At 40.8% G+C, this 21,411-nt stretch overlaps 1 protein-coding gene across 1 annotated transcript in view; it reads right to left on the bottom strand.

Annotated features, from left to right (window-relative positions):
- The window catches only part of APBB1IP (amyloid beta precursor protein binding family B member 1 interacting protein), a 74,763-nt gene that overhangs the window by 33,610 nt on the left and 19,742 nt on the right, over positions 1-21,411 (bottom strand). The window contains exons 3-7 of the mRNA XM_050891924.1: positions 20,007-20,094; positions 17,890-18,188; positions 11,070-11,147; positions 8,057-8,216; positions 3,731-3,852 (exon numbers count right to left, since the gene is read on the bottom strand). Of these exons, the coding sequence (XP_050747881.1) occupies positions 3,731-3,852; positions 8,057-8,216; positions 11,070-11,147; positions 17,890-18,188; positions 20,007-20,094 (747 nt within the window). The remainder of the gene's footprint in view (positions 1-3,730; positions 3,853-8,056; positions 8,217-11,069; positions 11,148-17,889; positions 18,189-20,006; positions 20,095-21,411) is intronic.

The raw sequence follows: 21,411 nt of genomic DNA, 5'->3' as shown, positions 1-21,411 counted from the left end.
TGAAGCCCCCAAAAATTGATTTTCAACTCTGTTTACTTGATTTTATAATGTTTGAAGAAATCACTACAGCTGACTTTTCATGCCTTGAGGATGATGGTCTTCATCATCAAAGAGGGGGGAACATGGAACAAATGAAAGACATACATAAGCTAGGATGCAGCTAACAGCAAAGCACTTAATAGGCTGATTAAAAGTCACCTGCAAAATGGTTCAAATGTGTAAAGACTGTTTCTATGTTACAGTCCCAAGGCAAAAAGAAAAATATTTATTGAAGTAGCATCTTCAACTTGCAGCTACACCATGGTCTGAGATACACTAATAGAGAGAGAAATTAAGATTAGTAAACAGTGGGAGTACAGTGAAAAACACTTCACTTTTCGCACTTCTATGTCTTTGCGTGTTTGCCAGCACACTCAATAATCAGGTCCCCTGCCACCCTCCTATGTTTCCTTCACTGGGTAACAGTGGAGACAAAAAAAACCCCTTGATTCATAAAGGTGGCCAAAGTGGTGAAAAACAAAAGTATCACCTGGTGGATACTAGCCCAATTTCACGGACTTCAAAATAGATATTCAAGTGTGAAACACTATCGTTGTCCTGTTATGAAAGCCATTACAAATTCTTACTCCATCTCCTTCTCATGCTGTTTAGTACTCTGGCTTTTTGGAAGAAATAAGAAGTCAATTCAGTGTATGGGTTCTCCATTGGAGGATATAGCTCTTGCTTTTGGCTTACATATGAGGGAGCAGAAGCATAAAGTACTCACTGTACAGATTTTCATTAATTTTCATAAATACTGTCCAAAAATAATAAAAAACAAAAACCAAAAAAACCCACATGCATGTAGTGTCACCTGCACTGTTTGAATTTATCCTGTCTGCTTGTATCAGCAAAAGAGAAACACAGGAAATCAAAATCCATGTAAGCAAAAATCAAATATAGTGTTCTAAGAGAGTGACCAGCATTTACAGTCAGGAGTTTAGATTCAGCTGCCCCTTACAAATAACCCTGTTGAAATTAAGCAAAAGCATTTCCTACATTTTTCTTTTTTTTAGTCTCTTTTAGCTGAGAATTATTCTTTGAGCTTTTTGAAAAGAGGTGTTGAGACCTGACAACCTTTCCTTTCAAGAGTCAAGCACAGCATCACTCAACCACATGACAAAGCATCACCTTTCCTATGTTATAAAGGTCTTCGTTATTTGCACATGTACCAATATGTATTTTTGTTTCACTTTTTAGTCACAGACTTGTGATGCTCCATCTCTGTAGATGAGTCACCGATGCCATTCATGGAACGGTCTTTTACTGTGAGTTCCCTGCAGGGTAAATTATATCATGGTGAGGAAAGGGCAAAAGTGTGCCTGTTTTTGTGAAGAGGGGGACACCTGAGGATTTTGCAGATGCTTTTTCTAAAATGTATTCCAAATACTTTAAAAAATTGTTTTCAGAAACAAAGCTGCAGAAAAATATTACGAGAGTATGGCATGACAAGAATGACAATCTTCAAAAAAAGCCACTAGCATTAGCTGAGCAGCATGTTGCTAGCACAGACATAGAGGATAAATCCTGCATTTCATCACCTCAGTTCCTCCTTAGAAAATGAAACATGTTTAATTAATTGTTGTTTAATCTATACCAGGTATATAACTAGTTCACAGAAAGAAACAATGAATATTAGCACAGGTCATAGACCTTCTCCAGAGGTCCACTTGTTTTAGCAATGCATCTGGACATCTTTATAATAAGATTTTTTTAAAGCATTTAATTGCGTCAAACCTGTGTAATGAAAACTTTGTATCACTAATTTGTCTAAGAATAAATTGTAGGCACCTGGCCACCTTTGGAATTTGCCTCTTTTTTTCCAGAAAAATATCTGCAAGTTACAAAACTGTGAGATCTCCACAGACAACCTCCGACAGAATGAGCACTAAATAAGACCAACAAGGAATCCAACTGCTGCTGCATTACCACCACTGGCTGTGTCAAAAAAAGCATTCTGCAATTTCTGTACTCACAAAATGAGTTCACGAGGCAACCTTGACTGAGCTAGGAGGAGGAGGCTGAATATACTGAGAATACAGTATCAAAGCACTGGATTTCAGTTTCCCATTGGTTACACTATAATTTCCATAAGTAGTTAGTCAGGTAATCATACACCCTGCCACCCACCAACTCAAGATTTCCGCTTGGTTTACCTTTTCAGGGACTCACTCCAGATCATGTATTTTACCATATTTCATTATCTAGTGTGACCTCTGTCTGTACAATACTGATTATTTTCTGCCTAAAAGACAAACCGCCAATATGACTGTACTATTCTGCCTGTCTCACAATGTTTGAATTTATTAAGCCTGACAGATGGTTCGACTTTATCACTGGCAAAATATTTCAATAGTGTGATAGCCACAACTGATCCAGATTCCTTAGGCTGTTCATCTTAGAGCTTATCACAAAGGGGTAGAAGATCAAGGACTGCAGACATGTCCAGACCAAGCTCAGCATGTCCTGAGATGGGAGGACAGAGCTACACTCTTATTCTGGTTTTGGTTTAGGTCATATTTATTTCTAAAGTTCATTGCAATCAAAACGCCCAGAATCTTCATCAAAGAGTTATGTCCTATGGGAGGTTTACAGCCTTGCCCTAAACCACTTGCCCAAATAACACTACTAGCGTACGAATCAAATGTACAATCTAACCTCTGCTGCTAGGTATGTTTATGTGCATTAGAAAGTATGACATCTTGAGCTATCATGTATGTTTTACTTCCAAACTTGGCTTTGCTGTCATATTAAAAATCAACATCAATCCATGTACACTGCAGGATAAGTTTTCTTTCCCTGACTGTGGATACTTGTTATATCAATGAAGGAAACTTCCTCTCTGCAGGTTTTATGTGAAACACTGGCTCATTCTAAAAAAAAAAAAAAACTTCCTAATGAGCAGCTTGGTGAGATTTGCTGCCAAATTATATATTTGACTCATTTTTTCGGCAATGCTGAATTGCTCTTTTTTCTCTTGCTGCCCTCAGGAACAAACCAGATGCTCAGTGAGCTACCAGACTGCTGACAAGGGGAAAAGATCTAGTGCCCCAGAATCTATCAACTGTATGTGCTAGGGTGTTTGTAAATACAGTTTTGACCACATATCACAAGAAATAAATGATTTGTTTATACACCTATCCTGAATAATTTGATGCAATTCAGTGTGCAGATCCTCTTTTTACAAAGTTAGTGTGCACAAGTTACTGTTCATCCAATTCTTCTCCCCAGTCTAAATGAAATCCAGATAAACTCTCTGTAGTACTCAGCATACTCTTTATGAAGTTTCACGTACAACTGGTAAAAACTGGACCTTCAAGGAAATGTTGATTTTCATCAGCAGAAATAGTGGAGAAACTGTAGTAATGACAAAGGCCAGGTTTTTACAGCTGCGCCGTCTCACCCCAGTTCTGAGAGCTGTGCCTAAGCAACAGCTTGTACCAGTGGAGAACTACATGCTTCATTTTTTACCACTGCAGATGGGACTTCAAAATAGTATCAGAAAAGAATAGAAAGTACTAATTTTCAAATCCTTGCATTCAACATTCTGGGTTTTTTTTGTTGAAAGTACAAGTTTTGCTTTCTCTAATTCCAAACTAACAGAGCTGAAAGCAAATTAATAATGCAATAGGCAGTATACAGACTAAATGACATAATTTTAGACTCTTATCCAAATACTATGTTAGCTTACCTGGGGATTTTTAAATAAAGCATATTTTTCACTTTTTTCCAAAAACAGAATCTTATTCTCAGTGTCTCGAGTCCAGTCTGATAACACTTCAACAACATTTTCATGGTCTTCAAAAAACCTTTCTGGAGAGACAGAAAAGGTAACGTAAGACACTCAAACTCTCTCTCCCCTCTCCTGAGGCTGCAGAAATTCCTGTGTAAGAATGTAATCATTATCTGATGTTCGCTCAGACAGTCCAGCACTCTTTTCCACTGCACAGAAGGGAGCAAAACCACATGAAAATAGTGTCATGTGGAAGGGCAAATCAGCTACAGAAGATGCCTTATGTAGCTCTGGCATGCTCCTGAATTCCTCCTGCATCTCTGTGCTGTTGCCCCAAGACTGCAAAGGAGGGAAACAGTGACCCACTAGGAGCAGATGACTACACCCATGTCTTCAACGGCTTTCTGCTTTTGTTTGCTTTTGTTTTTTAAGGTTTGCAGTATGATTTGGGGGGGGCTATATATTCACTTTGGCTACTGAATTGAAAAAAATAGTAAAAACTTATTTCCTTGTCTTTTTACTTATTGGAACAAATGAAAAATTGCTTTTTTTTCAGAAGGAAGAATTCTATGCACTGAAAATAAAATGTTTTGTTTCAAGTAACTGTATTTAAAAACAGAAATAGCAAAACAGAGGAAATAGGAAGACAGACTGAGAACTGATATGAAGATACACTGTTTCACCCAGCATCTCTGTAGTTAAAAACCTTATCAGAGATGTGGGAGACCTAGTGTCAGTTCTCTCCCTTTCTGAGCTGATCTGAACCCAGATCCTCCACCCAGGAAAGCCACAGGGTATGCTGAGGTTAGGTAACTCCGATCTCTTCTTCTGCAGTTTCACTTGTATAGAATAGCTGAACAGTCACATAAACTCCCTTTGGAAGGAAAAGCAATTGAGCATAATTTGACAGGTAATTTTGGAAGGACCCAAACTGCATTCTTCTACAAATTCAGTATTGGGGCAGGGAATTCACCCAGCTCCAATTTTCAGCATGATTTTGGCAGTTCCCTGGGAACAGCTGTACTCCCTTTTCAGTGGTCTGTGGTGATCACATCTTTCAATGGCCTAGATTGGCCTAGTATAAGAGGAAATAACAGAGCGTACATTTTGTAGGCTTTCTTTAGCATTTCTTGTTACTTTTGACAAGGGTTCAGTACATCCCATCAAAACTTAATTTTGTGAATTAATTAAATTCACAAAATGAGATTAGCTTCAAGGCCAGTTCACATGTATACAGCAGCTTTTAACCTCACAAGCAACGTAACACTTTTCATTTAGCAACTGATACTTCTGCAATGCACTGGAAATATAAAGCACTACATAAAACCCAAGTAACAGTTTGAAGGGTAAACAGTCCAGAAGGGTAAATAGTCCACGACAGCTGTAAAATAATTCTCAGGTCGTAACACTAGTTATTTAACACTAATTTTTGCCACATATACTTTTATTTGTTCATTTCCAGTACCAGGCTTTTCTTGTATAAAAGGTATGATCCTCAGGAGGGTCTTTTTTATAATTATTGTTACCAAAAAAATGTCAAATCTGGATGCCTATTATAAGGCAATACTCTTTATTGCAAAATACATGCTGGTATGTACAGCCCAGTGTTATATCACCATCTCACTACTGAGATTATTTGTGATATTTAACATACAATTAATCTAAAACTGTAGCTTATTTTATTTGCAATGATAGTCTTTCAAAATAATAGTATATATAAGATACTGTCAAGGATCTTCTGATATAAAACTAGCATGGACTTTCAGTTCGGCCTGAAACATTTGCTGCTCAGATTTGCTTCTTAAAGTAAATGTCATTTTATTCTCTTGAATACTAACATGGAAAGCAGGCAGAAAGGTAAAGTGCAGGAAAACCTGTCTTCTAAGCATGCTGATAGTAATAGAGCGATCTAGAACTGCCAAGAAGTATACTGACAAGAATAAAGAATAGTTCACATTGTTTTGATTTTGAACAAAATTAACTGCATTAACTGTGCACTGGACGCAGAAGAAAGAATATGTACCATTCCCTCCGTATCGAAATTCCCTTCTGCAAACAAAAAGGCTCCACTCCCAGCTGATCTGGACCTGGTGATAGACCTCTGCATCAGGAGTTCATAGACTTTTCCTTTTTTCCTGAACCAACTACTGATTTATTTCCTTTCCTGCTCTTCTGTCCTGGCTTTTAAAAGAGTTTTTATTCATTATGAGAGTAATTCCTCACTATACCAATACCCTAACCCAAAGCACCTAGCATTAGCTGGGACTAAAGTAACACAAGTAATTTCTACTTACCAAAAAAAAAAAGTCTAACCATTAACCCCAATGTTTGTAGCATATGATCTCCCTGATGCCTTCAGTTTTAACTGTGTGATGGGGAATTGTGCTGGTTTTGGCTGGGATAGAGTTAATCTTCTTCATAGTAGCTGGTATGGGGCTATGTTTTGGATTTGTGCTGAAAACAGTGTAGTTAATACAGGGATGTTTTTGTTACTGCTGAGCAGTGCTTACACAGAGTCAGGGCCTTTTCTGCTGCTCACCCCACCCCACCAGCGAGTAGGCTGGGGGTGCACAAGAAGTTGGGAGGGGACGCAGCTGGGACAGCTGACCCCAGCTGACTAAAGGGATATTCCATACCATATGATGTCATGCTCAGCATAAAAAGCTGGGGGAAGAAGGAAGGAAGGGGGGGACGTTTGGAGTGATGGCGTTTGTCTTCCCAAGTAACCATTACGTGTGATGGAAAGCCCTGCTTTCCTGGAGATGGCTGAACACCTGCCTGCCAATGGGAAGTAGTGAATTAATTCCTTGTTTTGCTTTGCTTGCGCGCACGGTTTTTGCTTTAGCTATTAAACTGTCTTTATCTCAACCCATGAGTTTTCTCACTTTTACTCTTCCGATTCTCTTCCCCATCCCACCGGGGAGGGGAGTGAGCAAGCGGCTGTGTGGTGCTTAGTTGCTGGCTGGGGTTAAACCACAACAGGAATTCAAAATGTCTATACAGTTATGAAGAAACACAAGTACATTCTTTTTAATGATTATGGAGATTCAGAAAACAATCTATTTTTATGCTGTCATCCTCACACTCCGAAATGTTTGTCCAAGTCACACTAGATGAGAGGGAGCAACTTTCCAAGACAAGAAAACACTCTAAAATTATTCAAAGTGACATTTGTGACATTTCTAGGGTCTAATGACATTTCCAGTCTTTCCTTAGTTAAGATAAGCAGGTACAAAAGCATGCAGCAACGTTGCTTCATGTATCATCTTAATGGAGTAGAAAGAACAGATTAGCAGTTAATGTCTCTGCCATTCTTACAAGCAGATGAGTATCTCCTTGCTCGTAAGCATTCAGGCTTTTTCCAGCTATTTTTACATTTCTTTGTTTTAGTTTAGCAGGATGATTATTCCTGGGGCTCTTTTAAAGTGCAATATTGATATTTAACTTTCTTTGTGCATTTTTACATCTCTGCTGGGAGTCTGTAAACTGAGAAAGCTAAAGGCTGTTTGACAATTTCCCATTTCTCTAGGTCAAACGTGACCCTGGAAGAAAGTTGTGGCAATTTTCCTTGCCCTTTTGATGTGAATACCTTTGCAGCGTGGACAATAAAAAGATTCTGAAATAACTCACAATTAGAGAATACTCCATTCTTAATCAGGCCTTGAAGCCTTTTGCACCAAACAATACCTAAGTTTTGCACAGCTGTTTCCTAGGGACCTGGAGGCCAGGTTAGTTACTTCCTAAATCATAACGTACCACCAGCAGAGCTGCAGCCCCGTCAGAGAGCAATATCCTGTCCACAACTACACTTAAGAAAACGACTGTCACAAGTGAAAAAGCATTAGAAATGACTGAAACGCTTCTCAGACAGTCTTGTTTAATTACAACATTTGTTTGGCCAGTATGTAACAGCCTGCTGACAGCACTTCAGCACTGCATCCTCTCTTCAAAGGGTAGAGTTGAATACTGGTATGTTTGGGTCTGCCACTGCCTTGACAAACATAGTGAAATTCATATGGCCTCTTCACTTTGTGTAAAATAAAATAATGGAAATTGTGGTGGGCAAGGAGCCTTCTGCAGCTCACAGCACGGATGAATGGAAGACTGACTTCTACAGCAAGAACGGCCCAAGTACATTCCTGCAGCATCCCTCAGCTTAGAGACTGCGATGTTCCAACACCAGTGGACACACAGGCAGCAGAAACCTTATTAATTATCTTTTCAAGATTACCAATAGGATGCACAGTATCTATTTGCTATATGCTCTGTCACTACGCCACTTACCAATTTGCAGCTCTGGGTACATTTCATACAGACACCAGTCGACGTTGCAGTCGCAATGGGTTTTCTCAAAGAGATTGTCTAAAACATCCCGTGTCACCTGACGTTCATCCACCATTAGTGACTTTGTGCTGTTATCGTACATGTGCACCTTGACAACAAGCTGAGTGCAGAGTCACAGAAGAGTCAATTAATTTCAGAAGCAAGTAAAAGGCTAGTCTGAATCTGCTAACACAGATAAGAAAGATTAAGGCTGAAGGTTATTACTGATTCAAAGGCACCCTGTCCCACAGTGAGCTGAGGGAATAAAACAGCTTGGAAGTTTTCACATTATATTGCCACCAAAATAAAGACCTTTTCTCAAAAAAGGAAACTGAACCTTGTCTTGTGCACGACTTCAGGAAAGGTGAAATTGCTATGGAGAAAAAGCAGAAGTTAATCTCTTCTCTAAATCTACTATATGTGCAATCAAGGCAAATGCTTGATAGGGAAACCAAGTACAAAAGGACAGTGTCCTTAATGCAAGCTAGAAATGCAGAAAGTTTAGTTTTAAATGAGAAAAAGAATGAAAGAATCTTGCCATGCCAACAGACTAACCTGAAATCAGATTGTACTAAGATGGGCAGTAGTCCAACACCCATCAATAAGCAAACAGATGAGTTACTTATATTGACAAAATTAACCTAAGACTCATTATTTCTTCATATTGTGAAGTATTTGTTAAACAAGAAACAGTGTGCACTTTTTTTCAGAGAAGAACAATGCAAGAAAATGCTGAAGTACATAAAATGTGATAAAGGACAGCAAATACATTATAAGGAAAGTACTTAAAATGCTCCATTAGTACTGAAAACAGAAGAAAAATTGTCTACAGGATCTGTACATGGAAACTGGAATGAAACTGGTGAGTTGGGAGGACTTCTCCATATAGTCTTGTTTAAGTAGCTCCTTATCTTAAAACATGTGCATAAGAAGCTTTGGTACTATAGAGACAATCTCTGTTAAAGATCAGGTAGAAGCGGAGAGTGATGATCCCCAAGAGAAAATCTACACTATCTCTGAAAAGTAAAAGCAAATCTAACTAAAAACGTGAACTTGCTTTGATTCCAACCCTCGTAAGTATTTTCCTCTCTAAAATAAGCAACTGAGACATAGTTCAGATTATAAAGAAATGTTGTACGTGCATAATCTACATGTCTGGGGAAAAAAGGGTATTTTTGTCTGGTTATAGCTGACTGCTCAGAAACATGCATTCAGCTTCCATCTTCACAGAATCACAGAATGCTTGAGATTAGAAGGCACCTCTGGAGATCATCCAGTCCAATTCCCTGCTCAAGCAGGGCCACCTAGAGCCCATTGTCCAGGACTCTATCCATATGGCTTCTGAGTATCTCCAAGGAGGGAGACTCCACAATCTCCCTGGGAAACCTGTGCCAGCGCTCAGCCACCCTCACAGTGAAAAAGTGTTTCCTGATGTTCAGATAGAATCTCCTGTGTTTCAGTTCGTGCCCATTGCCTCTGGTCCTGTCACTGGGCACCAGTGAAAAGAGCCTGGTTCCATCCTCTTTGCACCCTCCCTTCAGGTATTTCTATAGATTGACAAGATCCCCCCGGAGTCTTCTGTTACCTAGGCTACGCAGTGCCAGCTGTCACAGCCTTTCCTCATAGGAGAGATACTCCAGTTCCTTAAACATCTTTGTGGCCCTTCATTCATTGGGATGGAACTCTCTTGAGCTTGGAGGAAGTGATCCTTGAATATTAACCAGCTTTCTTGGGCCCTTCTTCCCTCCAGGGCCTTATCCCACGGGACTCTTCCAAGCAGACCTTTGAAGAAGCCGAAGTCTGCTCTCCTGAAGTCCAGGGCTGTGAGCTTGCTTTTCACCATCCTCCCTGGCCTCTGCCCTCCGCTTTCAGTAAAAGAGAGAAGACTAGTTTTCTTGACAATTATTTAGTCAATTGAGAGTTCAAGAATGACATAGTAATTTCATTATAGTGACATAGCCACAAGAAGATTAAGCCTTACTTCTACCCTATGGTTCCAAATATTCAGGGTGGGAAAAAAAAGTTGGGGGGGGGGGGGGGGGGGGGGGGAAGTCTTCAAAATAAATGTTTCCTCCCAGGGGAGAACTGCTAACATTGCAAGGAAAAGAGGGTGATCAATGAGCAGTCATAAGTTTAGTTACAGAGCTTTCCAAAGACAACATTGGTGAAATCCTCCCAACACATTCTCTCAGAAGTAGCATTCGTCCATGAACGTAAAGTGTTCTGTGGGAACCATCTCAAGTCTGGACACCCCCAAATTTATTGGAAATTTCAATTCTTCTTGGAAGCCCTGCAGGCTCTGATCTCTAGCACTTCCCATCTCCTATTTGAGCAAGACTGAAAGGTCATGACTGTTTTATTTTCACATGCATTTTTCAGAGTTACTGAACATCTGCAGCTTCTGTTGAGTTCAGCTGGAACACCAGCTTAGGATGACTGGGCGTAATTACATGACACACTGCAGCGCTGTGCAGACACTGGCTGGAAGCTTTCTAATTTGTTGGGTCTAAAATAATTTCTATTATCCTTGTACATTACTACACTGCTGTGAAAAGATTTAGCAAGACGACCTTCATTAATTTAATTGAGATTAGCTAAATCCACATCCACTGTAGAAGAAAAGTTTAATACTTCTGGAATCAGCACAGCATAAGTAAGCAACATTTTTATGTACATTCGACTTTCTCTAAAGCAACCTATCACAACAGTGGGCTTTGCCCCAATATTGGGAAAAAAAGAGGCAGAGCCTTGCAAGTCCTCTTAAAAGTAAGTCCCTCAGAGGTAGCATTCTCCCAGAGACTGCTCTTCAGGCAGATGACAAGACAGCTCCACAGAATATCTTTAGATGTCTCAAGTTACAGACAAAATATGAAAAAGCCTAATGATTTTAGTATGAACTTTATTATTGAGAAGAATGATAATAGATACTTAGCTGGTAGCTCTTATGGTAGCACTGCACTATTTTAAGGCTCACCTTTTTAACTTTGGCTTCCTTCAGTTTCTCCAATGCAAGTTTAATCTTGTCAGCTTTAGCCTGTGCCTCTTGTTCTTCCTGAAAAGACACAAGATATTTGGTATACTTCTTGTTAAGTAAGGCTAGCAATTTATGTTTACTTGAAAAGAGTTGTTTCTTGTTATTTATATCCAGAACATAAGGCTTGTCATGGGAAACTTCATAGTTACAGGGAATCGCCAGCTTTCCTTGAGCTAATACGCTCCAGCCAAAGCTTTGATTTAGAAGTCCAGTGCTTCCTTTTGTTGCCCAGTCATACAGCTCTTATGTGATCCGTTCCTCAAATGCTACAGGAATGCCTGAAAACTGGACTCTTCTATGTTTCCATATGGGTTACAGCTGATACAAAAGAGAAGACGAAGGAAGATCTAGCCTGAATAAAACAGCACTGTGGATGCAGCCACTTGGAAGAAAACTTGCCTCTCAATAAGGTTATGAGAACTAGAGTTTTTAGGATCTTACTGAAAACTTGGCTTGCAACTATACCACTTATAATTTTACACTCACTGTTAAGTACATTAATTTACTTGAATTCTTTCACTTGCCACATATGAGCTCTTACTGTATGCATACTTACTGAGAGGAACACCTCTCAGTGTTGGATATCATCTCTCATGGATGATATCATGGCTTTTTATTCTAGTAACAGACCTATTCATATTAACACAAACACAGATAAAACACTCAAGTTCATTTCAGCTTTTGCTGAATGCCACAGTGAGATTCCTAAAAATCTCAGTATCACCTGGCTCTTCTTTTACAAAGCAGCTGTATCAATATCATGCCTCTCTCTTAATATCAGTGAGGTTTGTGATCCAAGAAGACTCTGGACCCCTAGCTGCTGAGAGTTTTAGGTACATGTACCAAATGTCAGTGCCTACTGTTGCCTCTGTGACTGGTGCACAGATTGTGACCATTTCTTTTTGCCATCTTTTTCCAGTAGTCTCCCCCAGTCACATATAGAGTTGGAAAAGTACATTTTAGACAGCAAGAAACTGTGGTTCCTGGGGCTGCCTTGGACTGTTAGTACTACTGGAGGGTTTGGTTTCTTTCCAACTTTAAATCTCTGCTCCTCCTATTGAAAACTGCCTTGTCTTTGCTTTCTTGCCTCTTTGCTGATTTTTACTGTCTGTATCGCTCTCTCTCACCTTCGCAGTTTCCTTTGTTTTAAAGGGGTAGGATTTTGTGCTACAGTACTCACAGGCACACCCAACTTCCAGTCAATGACTGTGGGAGAAAGTTCCTGCCCTGCTTCCACACAAGATTTTTCTCTGTGTTACCTTCAGCCTCCATTTGCTACCCTAAAGTTGTAATTTTAGTGGTCTTTGGACTAAGAGAAACCCAGGATGGCTGTAACTCATGGGAGATGCATTTGCAAGAAACTAGGCCTAACTAAGCATTGTCACCACTTCCTTCTTACAGAGTGTGTTGGGTTTGTGTGGCGGGGTTTTGGTAGCAGGGGAGGGGCTACAGGGGTGGCTCCTGTGAGAAGCTGCTAGAAGCTTCCCTGGCTCCAAGTCGGACCCGCCCCTGGCCAAGGCTGAGGCCATCAGCGACAGTGGTAGCACCTCTGTGATAGCATATTTAAGAAGGGGGAAAGATTGCTCAAGGAAAAGAGGAGCTGCAGTGAAGAGAGGAGTGGGATGTGAGAGAAACAACTGTGCAGACACCGCAGTCAATGAAGAAGGAGAGGGAGGAGGTGCGCCACGGCAGAGATCCCCCTGCAGCCCGCAGTGAGACGGCAGGCTGTCCTGCTGCAGCCCACGGAGGTTAACGGTGGAGCAGAGATTGCCCTGCAGCCTGTGGAGGACGCCACGCCGGAGCAGGTGGCTTGCCCCAGAGAAGGCTGTGACTCCATGGGAAAGCCCACGCTGGAGCAGTTCGTGGAGGACTGCAATGCGTGGAAAGGACTCACGTTGGAGAAGCTCGTGGAGGACTGACCCTCGTGGGAGGGACCCCACACTGGAGCAGGGGAAGAGTGTGAGGAGTCCGCCCCCGGAGGAGGAAGGACTGGCAGAAGTGTGATGAACTGACCGCCGCCCCGACTCCCATTGCCCTGCGCCGCTGTAGAGGGAGGAGGTAGAGAATTCGGGAGCAAAGCTGAGCCAGGGAAGAAGGGCAGGGTGGGGGGAAGGTGTGTTTTTAAGATATGGTTCCATTTCTCATTATCCTACTCTTGATTTGATTGGTAACAAATTAAATTGATTTCTTTTTCCCCCAAGTTGAGTCTGTTTTGCCTGTGACCGTAAGTGGTGAGTGATCCCTCCCTGTCCTTGTCTCGACTCACAAGCCTTTCATTATATTTTTCTCCTCCCCATCCCACCGGCAGGAAAGGAGTGAGCAAGTGGCCGCGTGGTGCTTTGCTGCCAGCTGGGCCTAAACCAGGACACAGAGATATCATAGAATCATACCAAAAAAAGAGCAAAGAAGGTTATCTTATTCATCCCAAGCTTTGAGGCAGGTTCAACCATAACTAAAGTACTCCTGACTGACATCCCTCTCATGAAACTAAACATCTTTTGTTTTATCACTGCTTCCTCTGCATACTAGCATCCTTTAGGATGTCAAAAATACAAGGTGAGGTGTGCAACCTGAAAGAGATGGCTTCAAGCACGTTTACTGTTGTCAAATGCTCCACTATAAGTACCAGCCAATCAGTTAAAAAATGTCTTTTTTTTTCTCTACAGGTACAGAAATTTGCATTGCTACAGCCCAGAGGTGCTTAACTTTGAGAATCCAAAAATAGCGTCTGTAGTTGAACAGAAGCTGTTGGACAATAGTGGCTTTCGCAGTAAGGCTGACTGTTCTATAGAGGGAAGAGCACACAGCCTCTCACACTATGGCCCTTCCCTTACCATCTCAAAACACCTCTCTGCAGGAAGCAGGAAAAGCATCTTAAACAAAGCGGTTGAGTGTGGTGTGGGCAAGCTTTCTGCTGAAAATTTTAAGCAGGTGTAACTCAGGCTTCACCTGCATGCGACCTGTGTTGAACAGAGTTCACACATTGTACAAATCTGTGCAACAGAGCTCTCACCTGAGAGCCTTCATGTTTTCATAACGTTTGTCTGTCTTAATGTAGAAAAAGGAAATGATGCAAAGTAAATAAGCTATCAGATGCAAAATTTTAGCACTGTTAAGGAAATGCTTTGACAGGCTAAAAGATTTGTTTTGCCACTACAGTATCATCACCATGTTTTCTGGACCTTCAAACAGAAGCACATAAAAGTCATCCAGATAATGTCACAGAAAATGTAGAAGCCTTATTTAGCTTAAGGACAGTTTTAAAAAGAAACGTCAGAGTTGATGGAAACTTATGAGACAGCTCTATGCTTCCCTGAAAGAAAGGCTGTACTTCTTAATTCTGGCAAACTTAAAGGTTGGAGAATAGAGTCTTAGTATCACAGGTGCATTGGGAATAATTAACATTATTCTTATTTGACTACAGACAACCAGAAGTGTTAAACAAAACGTCAGCCTTGATTGGCTCAAGAATCACTTATCAAGAATCCTGGCTAACACGAATGTGGATTTTGATGAAACAAAATACATTCCATTTACAGCTGCACTTCATTCTACTAAGCAGAAATGTCATGTCAAAGCAAATACTAACCAAGAGAGTAAATACTAATTTGAAATCAGTTCTTTCCATATTAATTTTAAATGGTTATTACTTCTATCATTCACACTGCAACTTGTGTAATAGCCCTATAGGCAATTTTGTGGACAGTAAGCCACACAATGGGTATGCCATCAGTATTTGAATACAACCTGTATCAGAAAACGAGGCAAGGGCTGCAGGAGAAAGCAGATCCAGTGCCTTAATGAGGAAATCAACTACTGCAGACAGATTCCTTAGAAATGCCTCTGCCTCCTATTACTATCCTTCTCTGCCCTCTCCCTGTATCTGGAAAGAGACCAGAAAACACTGCTAGAGATTTAACTCAGCACTCAATCTCCAAGGAACACTTTAATTGAGGGAGACAGAAGTGACTTCCAGCTACATTTTTCCATATAGAATTCCAGTTGTGTTTAGCAATTATATCCTCTTTTCACTCTGAAATCTTGTTTGACCCTCATGTAACGCAGGATGCCAGCTAATAGAGAATTAGCTCAGTACAAGACTCAAGGGAAAGAACTGTGCAGCACTGTTGATTTCAGTGAGCTTTAGATCACAGCATCATAAAAGCGCTGGTTGGAAGAGAGGTCTGGAGGTCTGTAGTCTAGCTCCCTGCCCAAAGCAGGACTGTCACCAACACTAGATCGGGTCAGCCATGATTGTTCCTGGCAAAGTTTGGAAAACTTCCAAAGAAAGAGAATCTGTGATCTCTCTGGGTCACCTGTTCCAGTGCTACACCACCGTCTGAAATGGAAGTTTTCCTAATGTCCTGTCTGAAACTACAAAGCTATAACATGTAGCTGTTGCCCCTTGTTATATGCCCTACCACCACCATGGAAGAATTTGGCTCCACCAGCTTTGTAGCTACCCTTCAGGTATTTTTAGGCTGTCATTAGATCACTGCCCAGCCTCCTCTGTCAGACTAAACAAGCCCAGCTACCTCAGCATGTCCGTGCTGGCCCCTGATCACTCCATGCCCCTGGCCATCCCAGTAGCTCTCTGCTGGACACTCTCCAGTACCTCTGCATCCAGAACAGGGTGCGGTATTCCAGGTGTGGCCTCACCAGTGGCAAGAGAAAGCAATAATGGCTCCCTCAGTCTGCTGGCCGTGCTCCTCCCAACATAGGCCAGTTTCCCATACTGAGATGACCTTGCACTCATGGTTCTTATTCAATGTGGCATCCACCAGGATGCCATCTCCTTTTCAGCAGGGCTGCTGCTCAGCCTATCACCTCCCAAACTGTACAAATGCATGGGGTTATTCCACCCCAGGTGCAGGACCTTGTACCTTGCTGGGTTTCTGAGTGTTTTGCTGGCCCAGTCCTCATGTTTCTCAAGGTCCCCCTGCACTGAAGTTCTGCCATTCATCTTGTCAGTCAGTGCCCTTAATTAAAAACATCTTCAGCACATCTGCAGATAATTTTTTATATCATCACTCAGGTCACAGATGAAGCCCCAGTGTTGATCCCACTTGTTACCAGCCAGCAAACCATTGATTACTAGCCCTTGAGTCTGGCAGTTTGGCCGATCTCAACCCACCTAACCAGCTACCCTTCCAGACCATACTTCCTCAGCTTCCAAACCAGACTACTTAGAAGCCTGGTACTTCCTTAAAGGTCAGGAGTCTAAATCAAGATGGGGACATGTTTGTAGGACAATGGATAGAACTTACCTTGATAGCATCTCTTCTATATCAATTATACTAGTTAACTAAAAGACTTCAGCTTCTGAAGCTGTCTAGCTGCTGTTTTTGCAAATGTTGATATTCCTTTAGGATAGGAAGTTAACTATTATCTTTGAGATACAGAAAAATGGTGAAGTTCCTCCCACATGTTTATGACTTTCACTCTTCAAACAGCACTGAAAGGTCCTGTGCACCAAATGAAGCTTTATCCGGTGAATCACTTTTTGTATAACCAGAAAGGTCCTCTTCCTACCAAATTTTCTGTTCCTTTTGCCAAATATGTCTGCTGTACGATGCTAAACACAGGGGCAGCAGTGATGTTGAGGTGATTCATACTCAGTTTGTGTGGACTTTTAAACTGCAATGAATTACCCATGGTTTTAAGCAAAACTGACTGGTACAGTTCTAAATGGGCTGACAGAGCACTTTTCACGTTCCCTAAAATCTTTCCATTCCCTAAATGTAAACATCTTCCCTCCCTCATAGTTACTATGCATATGAATACTGAAAGAGATACTTTTAGATCTCTCATGATTTCAGATTCATGTTTTTTGGGCCGCATCACTCTTCTAATGCACGTACTCTCCCCACAGGGCTGTGACAGGGCAGAATTCTTACATTATCTCCCTCTCCACAACCTCATGTCAAAGAAATGAACTTCTAATGCTTCTACTAGAAACATCACATTTGATTTCAGTTGTTAAAACAGCTCTGCAAGAAACACAAACATGGAGGAAGTTGTGGTAGGTCTGAAATTTTAAAGACAATTGTTTATAAATACTACCTACTGATAACTTTGGCACCTCCTAAGTAAAGAGCATTTGTCCCATATTGCAGATGGTCTTCATTACTTCCCTTCAAAGACAAGACCAAGAAGAGCAGAGTGATTCTGTGTTGGGATTAAGAGAGGTACTTCTTGTGCTCAGCCTTGCACCCAGTCTCCTAGCAAATGTTGAGTTTTACAAAACTGAACAGCTTTTCCTATTGCAAGAAATCAGTTAGGCCAGGGATGGATCTGGCAAACATCCACAGAACTGTCTCATCAGTACCAATAGCACAGACTGCAATGAACACACACAGTGACATCTTCACAAAATGGTGGGATCTTTGTCCATGCTTTGCACTGATGCCAAAGCCAAGTTCTCTATGAGAAGGTATTAATTGATCAGCACTTATTAAAAAAATTCAGTGACAAGTTTTCCATTATAGTAAACCATTTGCAATGATTTATGCCTGTCTTGGGCTATCAAAATGATGATTAGAAAGGTGAAGGAATGGGCAACAGGTCAAGGAACAGGCAGAAATTGCTGAGCCCACAATAATAGAAAACTCTCACTCCACAGCTCATACATGTTTCATCATTGCAGAACCTTCCCAAGATGTTCCTACCTGGGATATCCACTGTTGTTCCAATGCCAAATACCACTTGCAAAATTACAAGAACAATTGAATGCTTAGAACAAGGTTCCACCCAGGCTTACCTGGGTGAGTGGCTCAGGAGGAGGTGGTGGTGGTGGTGGTGGAAGGTCTAAATCAGGGTCTGGAGGTGGAGGTGGAGGGGGCAAGTCATTCCCAAATTGTCCAGTAATGGTAACATAGGGACTTGATTTAGAATAAATGTCACTATCCAAGCCTGTTGAAGGCTGAGTGACCGTACTTTGCTGGTTGCCAGAAGACGTCTTCTGGGCTTGTAAAGTCCTCTGTTCAACATCATTTATGTCTGCTACAAGATCAGCCATTAAAGCATCCAGGTCTTTGTCCTCTAGGGCACTTAGAGATTCTGCAAAGAAAACCACAAAATGTGTCAGAGTGAGTGCAATGCAAAACACTATGTTTCCAGTTCAGTGGAGATTAAATTGCAGAAGGCATGGTTACTGTAAGATATAAGGGTTATGGGAAAGGAAACAACATTTTAAATGGGTTCAAGAAACAAACGTGCTTTAGGAATAGCCATTAATCTGGTCATACTGAAGTTCAAAGTACAAGGAACTCTAAGAATACAAATTAAACAGGACAGGAAGCTTCACTTTCAGTGACACAGTCTCAGGCCCTTATGATGTTACGAAACCTGGCCCTGATCCAGCAAGGTTTCTGGGCACATGCTTACTGATATGGATGCAAGAAATTCCATTAGCTCCCATTAGGCTATTTACTTAAGTACATACATAAATGCTTAGCAAGTTTTGGTACAGCACACAACAAACTGTGTAACTGAGGCCTAGATCAAGAATATCTTCATATATTACTACTATTCTACAACTCTAAAATTAACATGAAGCGGAATCAGAGAGTTCTAAGACACAAGAATTTGTATGGTACCATTTGTAGCACATCAGTGACTGTGTGATCAACATCTGTGACATACCTCATATAATATGCAGGGTTCTGACGATCCGTTAAGCAAAGAACAAACAAGACAGTCTCTTTTCAAAAGCATCTTATCAACCAGATAGAAATATTGTAACTTTTGCTTTCTGTCTTCTACTCTGTTGGAGTATAAGATAAAATCCTATACTGGAACTTCATATGCAATTTCTTCTTTGGTTGCTTGAACTAGCCATGGTATAAGAGATCCTGTGGAATAACATCCTGTAGGATGATTTAGCTTTCTAGAAGAGAAGGGTTCTTTAAGAACCAACAGATTCAGTGGTTTAAATCTCTTTGAAGAGTCTAGTTAAAAAAAAATAAATCACAAATTGGGAAAGCTTTTAGTGGGATTTTGAAAAGGGATGGAGAGTGCTGAACTAGATACTCAAAAATGCTAATGTAGTCCAACAAAGAACAGATCATTCATCAGACTAAGTGTGAACATGTCACTAGACCGTCTTAGTTTACTCCACTTTACCTGTTATGCTAATAGAGTATTTTCATAAGCTTTTCTTTTCAGTGGGAAAGTTGGCTTATGATCCTTTCTATTTACATACCTTTACCCACTTTGCTGGTAGAGGCATTAGGTAGCTTAATAGTGAACTGATTCTGGGACAAAAACACAGGTTAAAACCAACTCAGGCAAATGCAAACAACCAGCCCCCAGTAAAAAGGAAAAAAACCACAAACAAAACTAAAGGGAGGGTTCTTTTTTTAAACTTGGATAAATTCCCTCATTTGGTTCATCACACAGCCTCAACAAGCAGGTGTACATGCAAAAGTGACAGTGCAAATCAGAATGAGAATAAGCCATGTAAAGTGGAAGCAGTTGAAGACAATACTTCCACTGGACAAAAATGCTTATGCAGCTCTGGCCTCACACTGAGGAACTTCATCTTCTGTTAAGTTAAATCCTTACATAAAAAAGGTTGCATTTTAGAAAGTTATTTGGAGGACTTCTCATTTTTGTTTTCCTCTACACTCAGACATTTTAAAACGTCTGACTCCTATATAAGACTGAGCAACGTCCCTTTAAAAAACATTTGGCCCCTTTGAAGTTTCCTAATTGAGACACACAAATATACCTCCCCCCAGCAAAACAGTTTTTTTTGTTTGGGGTTGTTTTCGGGTTTTTTTGATCAAGGGTGTTTGAAGTTTTTCTTCTCATTTGTTGCTGTGAGGTATTTTAAATAAGCATAAAAAGCATGAAAGAGTCCATTCAGCTACTTACCGTTTAAATCTTTAAAACCAACTGTAAAGCTAAATTCATTGTTGGACACCTTGGGGGATGGAGGTTGTACCGTCTCCACTCCTAAACTCTGTTAAGGTAGAAGAAAAAAACAGGTATCTGGTGACATAATTACTATCCCAGACATTAACATTAGTAAATCAATTACCTGAATTTGTCTAATGAAATTGATTCTTCTTCAAGAACAGAATGACACACACTAGTTTCTGGGATTATGCCTAGACTGGTAAACTAAACAGGGCCAGGACAAGGGTTCAAGCACTGTCTCACAATCATGCCAATTGTTTAATGGTTTGCATGCTTCTCAATACAATGTTGACCCATGCCAACTGCAACTCTTGTCAGGCAACACCTGGGCTTGGTGTGGGGAACAGCAGAGGCTAGGGCTGTTTCTAATAGAGACAGTGCATAAAGCCAGACTGATTTTTAGGTTTTGCTGGTTTTTTTGAAGGGGGGTGGGGGGAGGGCATTGAAAGAGTTTAGCTGTGTACACGTTTGAGCTACACAGTGCCATGTGCTCCAGAGTGCTTTATTTACTAATATAAATGTAACCTAGCTGTTGCTTTCTCATGCTGTTTGCAAAAAAAACCCCAAACACAACAAACAACAAAACATGCTGCTGTTTGCAATGTAAACTGCAAATCTGCATAGTTTAATAGAGAATTCCTAGTTTGTGGCTTGTTATTTAGGAAGCAGGCAGGGAACCAGTGCTTCACAAGTTAGGAAAAGTGCATACAGTGGAGATAGAAAAAGATACTTTCTCCCTTCCACAGTGAGGAAGGTGATAGCTCTAATAAGCAAACACTGTAGACAAGACTGGAAGGAATTTCAAGGATCTGTCTAGACCATGCAGCTGTCCTAAGGCAGGTCAGTTATACCTGGGTCATACCTGAAAAATTTATACCTAACCTGATTTAAAAAGCTTCCTATTAGATAAATTCCATCATCACCTCTGGCAATCTGTTCCACTGCTTCACTATCGAGATCACTATTCCTGCCATCAAACCTTTCTTGTGATGTTCATCCTAAACTTCCTTTGCTGCAGCTGAAGAACACTCCCTGTTGTCCTACTCTCTGTGGACATGAGGAACCAAGTACTTCTTTCTGCTCTGATGCTGCCTTTGATGTATTTTAAGATTGTTATCAGTCTCTTCTCTAGACTAAACAACCTCATGCAATATTTTCTTATAGGTCATGTTTCTTTTCCTTCTCATCATTCCCATTGCTTTCCTCTGGATTTTCTCCAGTAGACCCTCCTCCTCAAAATGCAGTGCTAACACTGGATGTAGTTTCCCTGTTGAGGTCTTACCAATGCTGTGCAGAATGGAAGGATTACTTCATATATCCTACAAGTTGTACCCTTGTTCATACATCCCTGTGAGATGTT

Source organism: Gymnogyps californianus, chromosome 2 (assembly GCF_018139145.2).
Source record: "Gymnogyps californianus isolate 813 chromosome 2, ASM1813914v2, whole genome shotgun sequence".
Taxonomy (NCBI): Eukaryota; Metazoa; Chordata; class Aves; order Accipitriformes; family Cathartidae; genus Gymnogyps; species Gymnogyps californianus.
The sequence above is the reverse complement of the archived record's forward strand: the minus strand, read 5'-3'. Positions and strand labels throughout refer to the sequence as shown.